The sequence below is a fragment of the Patagioenas fasciata genome, chromosome 29 (assembly GCF_037038585.1).
Source record: "Patagioenas fasciata isolate bPatFas1 chromosome 29, bPatFas1.hap1, whole genome shotgun sequence".
NCBI lineage: Eukaryota > Metazoa > Chordata > Aves > Columbiformes > Columbidae > Patagioenas > Patagioenas fasciata.
Genome location: NC_092548.1, coordinates 3,621,235 through 3,637,427, shown reverse-complemented (window position 1 = coordinate 3,637,427; position 16,193 = coordinate 3,621,235). Strand labels below are relative to the sequence as shown.

Sequence of the window (16,193 nt, the reverse complement as noted above, 5' to 3'; positions counted from 1 at the left end):
CGTGCTCCAGCCATTTCCTGCCCTCTTGCTTTGCTCCAGAGAGCTACCCGGTTACTAATTATTGTCATTATTGCTGCAGTGAAATGAAGAACAAACTCCATTTCCCACTTCTGGTGTAAAACATCCTCTGGCAGTCTCCTTCTGTAGGATTTCTTGAGGAAGGTCTTTGTTTTTAAAGCTCTCGGTGATTATATTTTTTCTTTTACAGAAATCACCGAATCTTTTCTCTTTTGGCCCCCGCACCATCTTATGACAAGGAGTTCCACAAGTCAGACCAACTAATTGAGTAAAAATAGCAGGAAAAGGTCCTGAACTCGCCAAATTCTTGGGAAGTAAATACACAGATAAGAAAAGGGGTGTGTGGGGGGGTGTGTTTACTTGTTTCAGTTTTTGTTTTAAAATGGAGAAATAAACTTTATAGGAAAGGCATTGTCCTTTAAGTGTTTAAGGTGAAGTCCTGATGTAAATCAGCAGTTCTCCACAGCCTGGCATGGGGCTCTGCCAGTGTGCACCAGCCGCAGCCCTGGCCCCTGCTGTTACCTCTCCAGCAGAAAATCTCCATCATTACCAGGATTACTGAGAAAAGGAGGGGAAAAAAAACCTCGCAGCAAATGCATCTTGCAGGATTTGCTGAAAAAAGCTGCTCAGATGAAGAGGAAAGTTCCCACTTTTTTTCCTTTTCTCTTAGTTACTGCTGCTTGTTTCTGTGCTCGCAGTCCTGCAGCTTCGTGCTCTCAGCCCTGCTCTCCCTGGAGACTTGGGGAGGGAGCAGGAACTGGAGAACGCCCTAAAACACAAAGCCAAACCCAGCTGCAGACAGCCTGACATTCAGCTGTCGTGAAGCTGTCCTTAGGAGAGCACAACAGTGCTGACAAGTTGGAGTCTTTCTTGGCTACAGGTGATTTATGAGCCATGAAAAGCCCCACAAGCCCGTAGTGAGCAAGTGGAGGAGGACAAAAATGAAGTTTCCAGCATCTTTCACCTGTGGGCATTCTCGGCTGTCTGTTAACGTTGGATGTTTTAACCCTTCCCGCAGCGGGAATGCCGGTGAGGGCTCTGCCCGCTCGCTGCTCTTCGTGGACATCTGAGACACCCAGGCCTCACAGCGTGGTCAGAAGGTTTCCGAAGGGCAAACCAACAGATGCATAAACAGACAAACGCACCACACGGTGCTTCTGCGCAAAGGCAGGGTAAAGTGGTTCTGCAGTGATTTGCTCGGCTGTTGCTAGGATGCTCTTGGAAAATATAAATCAAAAGTAACTTCAACTGATTTTAGTGACTCATCATTTCTGTAAAGACCAGAATCCACTACGGACCCAACCGTCAGCCATGTTCAGATGTCTAATTGGTGCATTAGGACTTTCTTTCAGGGGGAATTCAGTGTATTGATTTCCAAATCTGATAGCTTTAGACATATGGCACCTGCAGACCCAGCTGTGAGCTGCACAAGGCGGGTGTCGCACCCTCAGTGCCGAAAGGTTGGCAAAGCTCTTTAGGTCGTGGCCAGAAATACTTTGCAGGTCCTATTCGGTGAGACACTGAATGTCCTTTGTGCTTGTTGAACACAGAGGATGCCACAGATGCTCAGCAGCTTCCAGGGTCAGAGCTGAGAGTCTATGTGCAAAAAAAAGGTTTCCAGAGAGCCAGGGGAAAAAAATCCGAGATTTGAAGCTCTGTTGCAAGGGAATTTTGTAGCAGAAAGGCTTGAATTTCCATTAGCTGCTGAAAAGCAGAGAGAAGGTCATATTTTAACCTTTTTGGTTGAAGATTGTTTCTGCATACTTGACTGAGCCCTTTTCAAAATGGGGACACTTCAAAATCTGAGAACTGAGCACTGATCCGTCTCTGCTGAGCAGGACTAAGGGTAGGAGCTTTTGCTGGGGAGCAGCTGTGAAACTGAAGTCTTCTGTCACATCCAGCCCTCTGCTTCTGTTTGCAGGGTATTACAAAAGGACCCTGGATTACCCCCTGATCCGGGAATGGAGGAGGACAGGCTGGTTTGCTGTCCCGATGATTCATTCCACCTTCCTCATCGACTTGAGGAAAGAAGCCTCCGCCAAGCTGATGTTCTACCCCCCACATCAGGACTACACCTGGAGCTTTGACGATACCATGGTCTTTGCCTTCTCCAGTCGCCAGGCAGGTGTGTCTGGAGACTTTGCTGGGCAGGATTCACTCGTAGACATGCAGATCTTTACTTTGGAGTTCACAGACCAAAAGCCAATTTTTTGGCTTCAGTGGTGAGTTAAGACCCTGTTCCCTTTTCTCTTCTGGATCTGGTCAGGGACAACCAGCAGCAAGTGAGTGGCAGTGCAGTTTTGAATCACAGATAGCTTCAAAAGACATGGGAACTATTCTAGGGACGAAGGCAATGTTTCAGAGACAAAATTAGTGGCATCTACCTTTGTTTTTTGTCACAGTGAGATGATAGCGAGCACAAGTGAATGCTGTGAGAGTGGAAGGCACTCTGTAGTTGTCTAAATTCACCACTTCCAGGAGACTCCATGAGGAAGGGGGGAGGACAAGAGACACTTTTTAGACGTTGCAGTGTTTGTGCAAAATAAAACCCAAGTTGCTTGCCTGCAGTGCTTGATGAAGCTTTGCTTTGTGGCAGCTCAGCAGGAATTGTCTGAGAGTTAAGAGGTTTTTCTTTTGTTGGTTCTGTTTGCTTTAAGCAGAATCAGTGCAGCTTTCAGGGAGTGATGTGGGGGCTGTGGGCTGTGCTCAGAGGAAATTTCTTGCTGGCGTGAGAGCGGTAAAATCTCCACAGAACTGACGCCTCACTGGGACTTTGGGAGAATGAGTCAAGAACCAGTCTTGAGATGTTTGGGACCAGTTTCTACCAGACATTGGGAGGATTTCAGTTAGATCTGAAACTCAGGAGTCCTTTCGGGCCAAGGCACCACCTCAGTGTCTTCTTCTACCTGGAACGGCTGTTGGTGTGTGCGGAGCTCCATGTGTCTTGGGGGATTCGCTGTCTCTTAGTGCACGATACCACTGCTACAGCTGCTTGTTCTTCTGGTGAGGATGATTAGTCCTGTTTATTTTTGGATCTGGTGGGTATTCTGTCTCTAGCGAAGTCCTGGCTGGCAGAACTGTGCCACATCTATGAAAGGAGCTCCTGGGAAGGGTATGTTTTTAATGACCATCTGTATTGTTCTTTGCTCTCCTGTGTTGAAAAGGGCAAAGTTTGGGGCCTTATAAAGGAAAAAATGACTGATGAAACCTCAGCGGCACTGATGAAACGCGCTTCTGTTCAGAGCTTCACAACTGGTTTGCTGGCTTACTGGGGTGAATTACTTGGGGAAAGTCGGGTTTTGGGTCTCCTGAGTGATGTGCAGCTGGTGTTATCTGTCCTCTCCTTGTAAAAAGTTAAGGTGAGAAGGAGGGGCTGTTCTTGGGGTGCAGACAAGTAGAGGGAAAGTGAAGAAGTGTGGCTTGTCAACAGTGGCTTCTAGAGAAGAGCCAGGCTGAGAAATCTGCCTTTCCCACCACTTACAGAGCAGTGCAGCGACTGTTCGCAGCTTTCTTTTGAGTGATCCTTCCTGTTGCAAACAGCACTGCGAAAGACAGTGTTCTTGGCATGATAAGCAGGGCTTTTTAAAACTCAGCTTCCAGGGGATGTGGAGCATGGATGAGTGGGAGAGGAGACGCAACCAGAGCTGAAATTGAGCCCTTGGGAGGCAGAGGAAGATGAGAGTTTGCAGGGCACTTTTGGGGCCCTGACCTTTTGAGTCAGGCCGTGGGTTTGTTGGCTCCAAAAGAGAACAGAGGTTTAGGTCCAGTGAGCAAAGCAGGTTCCCTCAAATCTACCTGCCCCTTGTTCCCTCTGACAGCATCCAATTAGTCTGGGAACTGCATTGCATCAGCTCCAACTGCTTCAGAAATATTTCAGGGATTCAAACCCATCATTTTTTCCTTCCATCCTAGAACACTTCAGCTTTTTCCAGAGCTGACCTCGGCAGTCTGGCCCGCTGATCTTCTCAGATTGTTGGCTTGTGTCCTGGGCTGAGTTTTGTCACCCAGGACAAAAGGATGACATCCAAGTTCAGAAATGTGAAAAATGTATGGACTTTGAGGTATACTTCTCTTCAGAGTAATTCCACTTATTTCCCTGAAGCCATAAACGATGTTGGCTTTTGTCTGGGCCAAGTACTGCGCTTAACGCCTCAGGTCAACCCATTGATTTTTCCAGCAGTGAATCTTCTGCTCGAAGCAGGCGGTTTGTGATGCTCCACAGAGACCATCCCACCCGTCCCACTTCTGCCGAGAGGGCGTGGGCTGCGGAGCACAGAACAAAACCCAGCGCAGGTGTTTTATTGAGGAGGGCGGTCTCCGTAGAGCCCTTTGCACTGGCAAGATGATGTTGAGCTGGCCAGACCTTCTGAGCTTCCTTCAGCCTGAGGCTCTGAAGACCTCAGGCCAACCAGGAATGTCCAGTCGCAGGGATGTGGGGGAAATTTAGGTTGCCTAAATATGACTGTGGATTTATTTAAGGCATATGACTGTGAACCCTGCTCACTGCCTTACAAAGGCTAATAGTAACACCAGTATCTCTAGCCTTCTGTCCTTTGTAGCAAACTTTTATTTTATTATAAAAACAGAGCCGGAGAGTGAGTCCTCCTCCCCGTTTTAAGGTAGATTTACCATTTTGAAGTAACTTTTATCCCAGAAGAAACAGAAATACTGGTGTGAATCTATGCAGATTAACTGTGTTTAAGCCAGCGGAAGATAAAAACGGAGATCAGTGAGCCAGATAAGATTAGTTGATTAGATCAGTGCCAAATCCATTAATATTAGCAGGTAGTATTTTTTATTTTGCCATTTACCTAAATTGCAGCTGACAGCTGAATGTGTTTTGGCAGTAGTGTAGCCAGCAGTTTCCTTGCAGAACTTCAAACAGTAGAAACACCGGGGTCAGTAGTGCAGATAATTCTGCCTTGCTAAAAATACCAGGGATTTAGGAGGATTAATACATGAAAGCACCAACTCTCACCAGGTGGTGTCTGCTTTTCATTTATTTCCTAGAGGGACAAGGGTGATTCTGCTTGTTTAATTAAAAAAAAAAAGAAAAGTTATAGCCGATAATGAGCAAACTCTTGGTGAGTCTGGGGGGAACAGCATCTTACTGATCACAGGTTGCGACATTCCCAGCAGCGTGTGGGTCTCTCCCTTGCAAATGGATCTGCTCAGAAGGGAAGCTTTGCATCTTCTTCTTGTTCCATGCCTTCAGATTCAGCTCCTTGAAAAAGCAGTTACAAAAGCTTTTGAGCAGAAGGAAGTTACGGTATCACCTATTTTTGGAAGCATCTCTTTCTCCCTGCTGCTCTCTCTCTCTAGGATTTGGTTGATTTGGATGGTGCAAACCTGCTCCTGCTTCTGGCTCTGTGAAGGGATTGCACCAGGTCTGAGCGGTGCAGGTGGGGTTTGGGGAATACAGGGGTTTCTGGGATGCTCCCCAGTTCTCCCAGCAGATCCGCTGTGTGCATCAAACATCGCTTTGCCAAAGGCCGGTTCTGCCCTCTGCTGAGAGATTGTTTTCATAGCATGAAGGCAAAGGCCAAAAGAGACCCTTTCTCTGGGCTAAGAGGGAGTTTCCAGTCTCTCCTAAGAGAAAACTGATGGCAATTAAAAATACCTTCGGTTATGGAGCAACTGGAAATTGTTTTCAGAGGAGAGACCACGTGCTGCCAGCCAAATGATACAGAAAATGTCACTATGAATTTCATAGACTCATTTTGCTTGGAAAAGACCAAGATCATCGAGTCCAACCGTTAACCCACCCCTGGCACTAACTCATGTCCCTGAGAACCTCATCTCCACATTTGTTCAAGCCTTCCAGGGATTTAAGTTAAACCCCTTCATTTGCTTTTGAAGCAGAACTTTTTGGGACTGGGCTCCTGGCAACGAATTTGATTGTGGGTACATAGCAACAGAGCAGCGAACTCCTTTTAAGAGACCTGACTCTATTTTCTGTTTTTTTATGTGATCCCCAGGTATACAGATGTTCATCTGCAACCGTGAACACTATGGTTTCCTTCCCATGCCCCTGAAATCGCACCAGACGCTGCAAGAAGAAACCGAGAACTTTGTGCACACCCTCATTGAGGCAATGAGTAAGTTACTGTGCCTTGCTGTGATGGACACCCCCAAGTTAAGGTTTGGAGAGCTCTCTTACCCCTGGGAATCTGCCTCCTGATCCGACTGTTCTCATCCTGGTTTGACATGCAGTTTCCCATTTTTCCACTGTTTTTCTACCTAGAGATGCAATCGCTTCACGGTCAGGTCAGCTCCGTTGACAAAACTCCTTAACTTCCCCATATCGAATGCAAAAATGCATCTTTAACGTGGCAAGGATGCTGCAGAACCTCGTGTCTCTCCTGAGCTATGTCTGGCAGATGGCTGCTGGCTTCTGTTCTGTGACATGGACGCTCTGTGCTGCACCCACTCCTGCCTGACTTCATCAGCCAGGTCCCTGGGGCTTTAGGTCCAGAGATGCAAACACACACACACACACGTTATTGTTAGTGCATGAAGGTGATGCTTGGGATCTCTCCTCTCTTCCAGTTGATCGTCCTCCCGTTGAACCCTCACAGTTTGTCTCTGTTCCGCCGAAGAACCCTGACAAGATGGGATTTGATGAAGTAAGGAACTTATTTTGCTGCCATTGTCTTGTCTTCCTGTTTCTCACCTAATGGAGCTGGGATCTCCCTGTAACTGACCTTCCAGCCGTTTCCCATTCCCATCTCTTCATACGTTTAAGCTCTTTCCCAGTCACTCGTCTGTTGGATTTCAGCTTTTTGCCAGGAGCAAACAGCCGTCCTTACGTGGGGAGAACTTCTGAGGTCAGGGAAGCAGAAGGGAAAGGGCTCAGGGAGCATTCTTGCCCTCTGGCATTTGCTGGGGAGAAATGAGGCCACTCAGGTCTGTGGGCATTTCATACCTGCTACAAAACCCCCGATTAAGGTTGGTGTGCCAGGGCAGTGCTCAGCAAATCTGTGGGCTTCCTGCATTGATGGTACGGATGTTTTAATCCAGCCAGGAAGAGATGGCAGAAGTGAGAGTGAAAAACACATCATTTAACTCCCCCGATTCTTGTGCCATTTCCTCTACATCTGACTCTGTGGGGCAGCTTAGCCATCCTTCCATTCTGCAGCAAGAACTGGTCGTTCGGGAAACCTCTCCTGTGTTCCAGTGAGAGACAGGAATGATTTTCTCCCCTGAGAGAGGCACTGGGGAGCCTGGAGAAGATGGGGGAGGCTCTCAGCCGAGTTCTGTCCAAGATGGGGACGTCTAGGAGGGCCGGAAACCATGTGTGCTCCCCCCTTACTGGTGCAGCTCTCCTCCTGCCCTGCTCGGTCACCACATTTTTCTGCTATGGCCTTTAAAAGTGCATTAGAAAGGTGGTTCCTGACAGCGGTCCTGCCCCAAAACCCCGCAGAAATCCCTCTCCTCCCTGTTCTCCATGTTATGGAGGGTGCAGGCATTGAGGGGAAAGGCTGGAGAGGGATCTGCTGTGCTTTAATTAACCAGGAGTTGTGTTTTTATGCAGCTGCCAGGGTGGCAGTTGTGGAGACCAGAGAAGCCTTTGTTTTCTTGGCTTATTCTGTTACATCTGTTTATACGACACGTGAATTCCAAACACGATTTGTTGGAGCGTCTGTGTTTAGGGCGCAGCTGTTGTAGGTTTTTTGCCGTGTTGTCCTTTGTGGCTGCGCTCTATTTATCCAATTTATTATTTTTGCATTTGTGCTGACCTAGAACTGGATCCGCTTCTTACTGGCTCGAGGTTTTTGCTCCACAGGCTACAAAGCTGCACTTGTCTGCCTGGGACTGAAAAACATCCCAGCCCCTCTGCAGTTTACCTGCAAATGAGGGTTTTGGTCCTCTGCCCCCCACCAAAAAGTCTGTCTGCTTAGGCTTGGGCAGAGCCTGGCGCAGACATCTCTGGGTGTGATCTGGGCTCTGTGCTGGGCTTTCTGCTCTGGCAGGGGAAGCAGCAGATTTTTTTTTTGGTGAAAATTCTGTGATTTTTTTGTGAAAATTCTGTGATTTTTTTGGTGAAAATTCTGTGAATTTTCAGTGCCTGAAGTGATTTACAAAAATTCTCTTTGCTGTGTTCTTGTGCTTGGGTGGTGACCCCGCAGATAATCCTAAATACAGGTAGTGGTGGCATTGTGGAGAAACATGTGGGTCGATGTTCCTCTGGGACTGGAGCTGGACATTTGACTCTGTGTTTAATATAAATCAAAACATCTTATATCTTTGGAAATTATAGACTTGGCTGTAACTGGTCTGCTCTCACCTTTATTCATCCTTGATGAGCAGCTTTTCCTTGTGACATAAAACGTCCTTAAAAAGTAGTTGTTAGACAAAGAATGAACCTCTAACCTTCCAACTCAAAACCAACCCCAACTTTCTGACAAATTCTACGCAACCTGGGATAAAATCACAGCTGGTATTTTAAGATCTGCTGCTGAAGAAGGGTAGGCGAGAAGTCACTTCTCCTCCTCGCTCCCAGGCTGTGAGCTTGATGTCTCTCTCTTCAACCCAGATTTTCATGATCAACCTGAAGCGCCGGAAGGACAGGCGGGATCGGGTGCTGCGGACTCTCTACGAGCAGGAGATTGCAGTCAAGATAGCAGAGGCCGTGGATGGGAAGTGAGTTTCGGCTGGGGTTGCTGATGTTTGCAAAGAGGGGGTTGTGCTGGACACCATCTCCTTGGGTGCCCTGACCTCCCTCCTGCTGGGGATGGATGGGCTGAGGGAGAGGTGGACATTTTATTAACCTAACTGCCCCTGCTTTGGGGCAGTTTTACTCTGTTTGTGTCTTCTTTTGTAATTGGTCTTCATGAGAGAACCAGGGCGGTGTGGGTCAGGCTGATAGAATCACAGAATCATTTGGGTTGGAAAAGCCCCTCAAGATCATCGAGTCCAACTGTTCCCCCACCCCTGTCCCTGCCCCATGTCCTGAGAACCGCATGTCCGTCTGTCCAGCCCTCCAGGGATGGTGACTCCAGCACTGCCCTGGGCAGCCTGTTCAATGCCCCACAGCCCTTTGGGGAAGAAATTGTTCCCCAGATCCAACCTAAGATGAAAATCAGGTTAAAATCATACTCCTTTCTGTGAACTGTAACACTTGCACACAATTAGAAAGCAGCGAAAGTGTGTGAGAGCAATCATCTCCTGAGAGATTTGTCTGTCCTCGTGCTACAAAGCTGTTGGGCTACAGTATTAACCCTGACACAGCCCTTACTTTAAGGCATGGTAAGATGTTTTTATCTTGAGAAATCAAGGCAGAAATTTTTGGTCTGGGACTCGCAAAAAGGGAAGTGGGAACCCCCATGCCATCTGGTGGTCTCGGAGACTTGCGCACCCATCAGGACCTCTTAGGAAAATATTTGAAGCCAAGCTCCTGCCATATTGATGGTCCCACAAGAAGTCGTTGGCAGAGTTAAGGATATCATTTCTAAGCTTGATTTAGAATGTAAATCAGTTAGTTAATTTTTCTCCCGGTTTTTGAGCAAAACAAGTGCAGGAATTTCGTGAGTTACAGCTTATCTCTGAACATCAGTAGCACTTCCCCCGTTGTGTCTGTGTCCGACTTGAATTTGCTTTCTATTTAAATGCTGATAGGTGTTCTCTCTTTCTCAGAGCGCTGAACACGAGTCAGCTCAAAGCTCTCAGCATCGACATGCTGCCGGGTTACCGGGACCCGTGCTCCTCGCGGCCCCTCACCCGGGGAGAGATCGGCTGCTTCCTCAGCCACTGCTGCATCTGGGAGGAGGTGAGGGGGGTGCGGGTGCCCTGGGGAGGGTGCTGAGGGCAGGAGCAGTGGGAAGGCACACGGACGGTCCCAGGACAAATATAATACCGGTTTCTGGAAGTGTAGGATGGTTTTACTTGGTTTGTAGGGGATCGCGTACAGGGGTTCTCTTGAACACATTGCTCAGCTTTCTCAGCTCTACTCTCCGTTTGCCAAGTGATTTTTATCAGAATGTTTTCACGATTGGTTTTGCAGACCATCTGATAGCCTGTTTGGAGTGAGTTTGTTTAGGAGAAAGGCAGGAAGGTTTTGAAGAACAAATGGTATTAAAGAAACTCCTGTTTTATTTCCCTGGTTCTTCATGTGTGCTGGAGCAAGTTCCAGTGGCTCTGCTAACTGCTTTTTTTTGAGCTGGTATATCATAAATAAATTTAGCAGCAGGGATCTCTGTTACTTGAGCTAACAGGTATTGTTTGGGTTGTAGTAGCTGTAGCTTCCATCTGTCCTGGTCACCTGGGGAGTCACACTTGAGAGGATCTGGGCTGTGCTGGTTGGAGGTGCTGGAGCTACACAGCCTGACATCAACGGGAGGGATCATTTCGAGCGAGGTGGGATGTGGAGGCAGGGAGAACAACTTGGTGCTTAGAGAAGACCGGTCTAAGGCAGCAGCTGCCCAAATGTGACTGTGATGGTTGGATGATCCAAATACCTTTCAGCCAGCAGCAGGGACTTCAGCACTGAGAAATCAGGCAATGATTTGGGGCTTGAGACTTCTGCATCGCCAATGGTCAGATGGTAAGATGGGAACCCACTTGGAGGATGCCTTTGCATGTGTGTTCTTGAAGTTGCCAGGGCCAGACTTTGGATGTGCTGGATCATTCTCCAGATTCCAGAAACACTTTTTTTCCGAACAGAAACAGGTTTTTCTGAACAGTGGTTTTGTTGTCAAAGGAGGAGGTGGTCGTGCAAGATGGTAGCTCACGGGGTTGAGGTGCTGCAGCATCACATGGAGGGTTTTTCTAGGTTGCAGATGCTCAGCCACAGGATATTTTTGGACAGCTCGTCCCAGCTGAGCTGTGAATCTGGGGCTGGTTCTCCAGCCTCCCTACCTGTATGGTCCAGAGGGCCAGGACCAGGTCAGGATGACCCCCAGAGATTTCGGGGCCACTGTGATCACTTCTGAACCATCTTGTTTCAGGTGGTGAACAGAGAACTGGAGAAGACGCTTGTTATTGAGGACGAGTTCAAGAGGAAGCTCATGAAGCTGATGGATGACATTGAACAAGCCCAGCTAGACTGGGAGCTGATGTGAGTCACTGGCCCTCGTGAAGCTCTGGGCACACAGGGGACATGAGCAGCAGAGATGGAGGGTGATGCTGGAGTGCAGGGAAAGGTGGCAGAGGCTTCTTGATGGCTCTTCCCATCAGGATAACTCTGCTTCTGGGCCAGGCTGGTGCTGGGGTGCCCCGGCTGTGTTGGGTACCACTGGTGCGCTTTGTGGGCAGTGTTGGTCGTCTGGGGACACTGCTGTGACAGAGGAACTGCCACAGCTCAGCGCTGAGGCTTGGACCGTGTCATCTCAGCTGCCTTATCAAGTCTTTCGCATCTGTACCACCCGCTGGGGTAAGATTTGAATGTCTGAGAGTGGTACAGGATAGAAATGTGTCAGGGATTGCTTCTTAGATCCACCCTTTGTCCTTCCCCGCTTGACATGGACAGTTGTGTGGTCCTAACTGCTGCAGATTCACATTTAGGTTCCGATTTCTGTGGTCTTTTCCCCCTTTAAGCTACATTGGCCGGAAAAGGATGCAGGTGCAGGAGCCTGAGAAAGCGGTTCCCAACGTCATGAACCTGGTGGAAGCCGATTACTCGTACTGGACCCTGGGCTACGCGATCTCCTTCCAGGGGGTTCAGAAGCTCATCGGAGCGGAGCCTTTCGGCAAGATGTTGCCGGTGGATGAATTTCTGCCAGTCATGTACAACAAGCACCCGGTGTGAGTAGGTCGGATGTCTTCGTTACTTGGGTTCACGTGAGCTTGGTCTTGCTGAATGATTAAGATCTGGTTGGTAGATTTGTGTAGTGTATATCATATGTGTTAATATCTATATATGCTTATGTATACCCTTGTTTATGTGTGCACACTTAGTGTGGTACATATAAATGATTAATTTTGGAGCTTGGAGTCCAAATTATTCACGTTACAGTTTTCAGCAGGTTGATGACTTGAGTGCTCTGTGGGGCACTTCAGAAAATGGAGCTCACTTCGTGCTCTTCAGCTTCATCTGCAAAAATGTTGATTTATCAACCAGTACTGAGACCTAAACCAACAAAAGATCAGGTTAATAATCATTCGGTTCTTTAGTGTTTTAATGCTGTTTGACTCAAGCTACGCAAAACCTCACGGCGCTTAGTATGCAGCGTGTGATGTTGTGATGCTCACGTTTTATTTTTCTAAAGCTGAATGCAGTGGGTAGAAGGTCAGACCCCACCACAGCAACTACCTGTGCTGCTTGGGACACATTCACTCAGTGGATGGGCTTGTATCTCGCAGTTATAAGCATTTCACTCTGTCCCTGATGATTTTTCTCTCCTCTTTAGAGCAAAGTACATGGAGTACTACAAGTCCAGAGACTTGAAAGCCTTTTCAGCAGAACCCCTGCTCGTCTACCCCACGCACTACACAGGGCAGCCCGGCTACCTTAGCGACACAGAGACCTCCACCACCTGGGACAACGAGACCGTGTCGACGGACTGGGGCAGAACGCACTCCTGGAAATCCGGCAGCAGGGCACGATCCGCAGCGACGCCCAGAACAAGGACGCTCTGCCCTCGCAGTCGTCTCCGGACGCGCCGTCCTCCAGGGACGAGCTGTGACCGCCCGCGGCCCCGCGGCTCTGTCGGCGCTGAACCTGCCTCGCGCTCCAGCTTTTCACCCTTGGCAGTGGCGGAGCCGCTCTTCGTGTGGTCTCCATCCCGCTGCTTCGAGTGGCAGAGCACAGAGCCTGGACCTGATGTGACAGCTGACCGAGACGCGCAGGGCGAGGCGGGAGATGGAGGAGGAAAAAGAACGAGTGATGCAGACTGGCAGGGAAAAAAGCAGAGATCTGAACAAAAGCCCTCGCAAGCTTTTGTAAAAGAAAAACCAAACCTTGAATGACGTCTTTCTACAGTTCCTTGTGTAGAATACTGTATTTATAAAGATTAATATATAGAGGTGTACAAGTGTTCATACCTTTCTGGATCGCTGTCACTAGGCTACTGTGTAACTGTTACTCCTCGTAGGTTCATAGGCTTTTTATAACCCTGTTCGCTGAGAGAAACTGCGGGCGAGTGTTTGGGTATTTGGGTTTGTTTTTTCAAAGGGAATCAAAATGGTTTCCAAAACCATCCAGCTCCCTGGAGCAGCGCTCCATGTAGGGTCATCTCCTTCATCGCACGCTGATAGAAAAGGATCGCTGGCTTCCCCTCTGCAAATCACAAAACTTGCCGGATCTGAACGGGCCTCCCAGTCCGGAGCTGCCATCTTGGCGTGGCTAAAATCCTGGGAGCTGGCAGCAGAAGTGGAGGTTGCAAAAGGGAAGAGTTGGTCCATGCCATGTCCTGCTTCACCCCCTGTGCCTCCACTTATTCCTTCAGGAAAACGAAGCTTCACAGCCTGTTTGCAGGCCTGTTTAATTAGGCCATAAAACCAAGTGTTAGGACTTTCAGGAACTTTAAAATGTTTGGTTACGAACTGCTTGACATTATCCTTATCAAACCAAAGCAACTTACCAAGATGTTGGTGGTGTCATCCGTACTGTTCTCGACAGCCCCGACAGAATTATTGTGCGTTACAGGACGGAAAGGCAGCTTGGCTGGATATTTTTTCACGTGAGGAGCAAACTTGTCTCTTTTTTTGGATGGGTTCTGATGTACTTGCTGCAGAGTATGGTGATTATTTTTAAAAACAAACGATTCTCAGAGGGCAGGTGATACCGGCCTGCACTGCTTGGGTTGGCTGGGATGTTCTCCTGCGCTTCCCACCGAGAAACTCACCTGCTGGAGATCTGTACGGTGGGGTATGTGTGCCTGGGCTTTCACTTGTGTTTGTTCTTTAATAACTCCTGACGGATGTTGTGCTTTCTGCTCAAGAAGATGTGTTCTTACCTGTCAGCCGGTTTGATAATGCATAAAACCTGGTGCAAAATGGCAGCTGTGTGTGCTGTTTCATGGGGTGGGAGCAGGCCTGGCAGGGAAGGCCAGCGCAGGTCGTTCAGCTCTGTCGCTCTACCACGGAGTCCCTGCCCGTGGAAATGCGCCTGTTGTGCCGGGAAGCCGAGTTCCTTCTGCTCCGCAGGCTGGAGCAGCGTCCATGTTGCGTGGTGAGCGTGCGGAGCGGCTGCGCCGCGGGGGCGTCGCTCTCTGACAGCTCCTCTCCTTTCCTCCTCAGCTCTGGCTTTACGAGCGGCAGCCCGGCTCTGTGTGAAGCGCGGTGCAGCACGGCGATGCTCCAGACGGCGGCAGACGCTTGGCGCGGCCCTCAGCAGCAGGACGTCTGCGAAGCGGAGCATCCAGCGCGGTGCCGCTGTCGGTGCGGGTAGGAGCAGCACGTGTGTCAGCACAGCTCTGGGTTCCCAGCCGTTCCTCTTCTGACCCGTTGTGATCCCACGGGAGCAGTTTCTCCATGAAACGGCCCTGGTGTTCCTCACAGTTCTCCCCGCTGGGGGCTGGAGACGGAAGGGACAGACACACTGCAGAGTTCTGTTTAACTTTGATTTCCCTAAGCAGAGCAGTAGCAATTTATTAAAAACTACTTGACACTGCAGCTGGGGTTTTTGCTTTTTTTATTTGTTTGTTTGTTTTGAGGTGCGTGGGTTTTTTTTTTTTAGTTGATTTAGGAAGCGAGTTATTAATAGTACAAGAGGTTTGAAGGTTTCACGGACGGGAGAGAAATAATTAAGGATCTAAATGTAATGAATTAGATGAATGTGTCCCTTTCATGGCCTCAGTGGAGCCGACTGTTCTTTCACCCGTACGTGTGCGTGTAGGTGCACTTTTCTATTTATTTCCATCTGCAAGACCCGGTGGCTGCCCAGCGGTTCCACAGCTCCGACAGGCGCTGGTTCTCTGTCTGTGCTTTCAGCTCCTGGGCTGGTGCTGTCCGGGCTTTCCCTGCTCAGCACTGACTGTGTTTTGGGAAGGCAGGAGCCAGTGCAAACCCTTCTCCGCTGTTCTGCTCTTTTTCTGCTCTTTTTCCCCTTTGCTGTGAAGCTCAGCTGCTCCATGAGTTATTGTGTTCTCCTGTGAGCGTGGGGTTTGTCCTCTGCTGTGGAGCACGAGAGCGAAGCCCCCGGAGCCCCGGCTGGTGCAGACCCCGCAGCGAGGGTGACAGACCCGGAGCCAGGAGCAGTTTCCCCAGGGTGAGGAGCAAGTGGAGCTGCTCACACCAAGGGCACAGGCAGGGTTGGTGCACGTCACCGGTTCTAAGGCTGTCACCAGAACCTGACAACCTGACAACAGTGTGCTGGCTCCCCGGGCAGTTGAAGTACAACCAGAACGCAAGAGGCAGCTTAAATTCGGGGTCGTCTTTTTGCCAGGAGCAACAAATGCCGTGATGGAGACAACGGGGAAAAGGTGGAAACTCTCAGACCGCGGTGCAGTCTCAGAGAGGAAAAGAGATGAACGAGACACTGATGAGCGGGAAGAGTTGACGTATTTATCATAGAAACATTAAAGGTTATAGAGAGATGGAATGTTACACGAGATCAAATATTTAAATACATTCGCTCCAGACACAAAATAGTGTTAAAAAGTTCATCTATTTATTATAGATACATTAAATATTATACAAAGCTCAAACATGATCTAAAGATCAAACATTAAAATCTACTAACTCCAGACAACGTTTGCATATTTATTATATAAGTATTATATAAGTATAAAGTATATAAGTATATAAGTATTATATAAGTATTAAATATTAACTAAAGATTAAATAGAATACAAAATCAAACATTAAAATATATTAACTCCAGACACAAATTAGTGGTCAAAAGTTAATCCATTTATTATAGAAACATTCAATATTATATGAAGATTAAATATCATATAAAGATCAAATATTATCTAGAGATCAAACACTAAAATCTACTAACTCCAGACGGGAATTGGTGGAATAAAGTTCAAGTATTTATTATATAAATATTAAATAAAGATTATGTATTATATAAAGCTTAAATATTAATCCTAGTAACTCCAGATCAAAAAATACTGGAAAAATGTTTACGTATTTTTATAGAAACATTAAATAATATATAGAGATTAAATATGATCTAAAGATCAAATATTAAACTATATTAACTCCAACAAAAATCAGTTGAAAAAAGTTACGTATTTATGATAGAAATGTTACATATCTATAAAAACTAAATACTACATAAGGATCAA

At 47.9% G+C, this 16,193-nt stretch overlaps 1 protein-coding gene across 3 annotated transcripts; it reads left to right on the top strand.

Annotated features, from left to right (window-relative positions):
• Nucleotides 1-208: 208 nt before the first annotated feature.
• On the top strand, nt 209-14,571 carry LOC136113848 (procollagen galactosyltransferase 2-like). Of its 3 annotated transcripts, none has more exons than XR_011736016.1 (10): nt 209-1,190; nt 1,940-2,143; nt 5,997-6,116; nt 6,568-6,644; nt 8,555-8,661; nt 9,655-9,787; nt 10,965-11,074; nt 11,554-11,760; nt 12,366-13,825; nt 14,197-14,571. XR_011736016.1 is itself a non-coding variant. In XM_071800214.1 (10 exons), the coding sequence occupies exons 2-10, from the start codon at nt 1,142-1,144 to the stop codon at nt 12,922-12,924; spliced, it is 1,566 nt and encodes a 521-aa protein (XP_071656315.1). In that variant the 5' UTR covers nt 226-305; nt 1,037-1,141; the 3' UTR covers nt 12,925-14,571. The 3 variants fall into 3 exon arrangements, 2 of the variants coding, with proteins under 2 accessions (XP_071656315.1, XP_071656316.1); XM_071800214.1 differs by having other exon boundaries at nt 226-305; nt 1,037-1,190; nt 12,366-14,571; XM_071800215.1 differs by lacking the exon at nt 209-1,190 and having other exon boundaries at nt 2,113-2,240; nt 12,366-14,571.
• Nucleotides 14,572-16,193: the final 1,622 nt, after the last annotated feature.

Bases quoted from the DNA above. Each gene is read 5' to 3' on its own strand.
- LOC136113848 (XM_071800214.1), top strand. From the start codon at position 1,142: ATGCATAAACAGACAAACGCACCACACGGTGCTTCTGCGCAAAGGCAG. The intron at 9,788-10,964 runs GTGAGGGGGGTG...ATCTTGTTTCAG, and splicing joins ACTGCTGCATCTGGGAGGAG to GTGGTGAACAGAGAACTGGA. The intron at 11,075-11,553 runs GTGAGTCACTGG...TCCCCCTTTAAG, and splicing joins CAGCTAGACTGGGAGCTGAT to CTACATTGGCCGGAAAAGGA.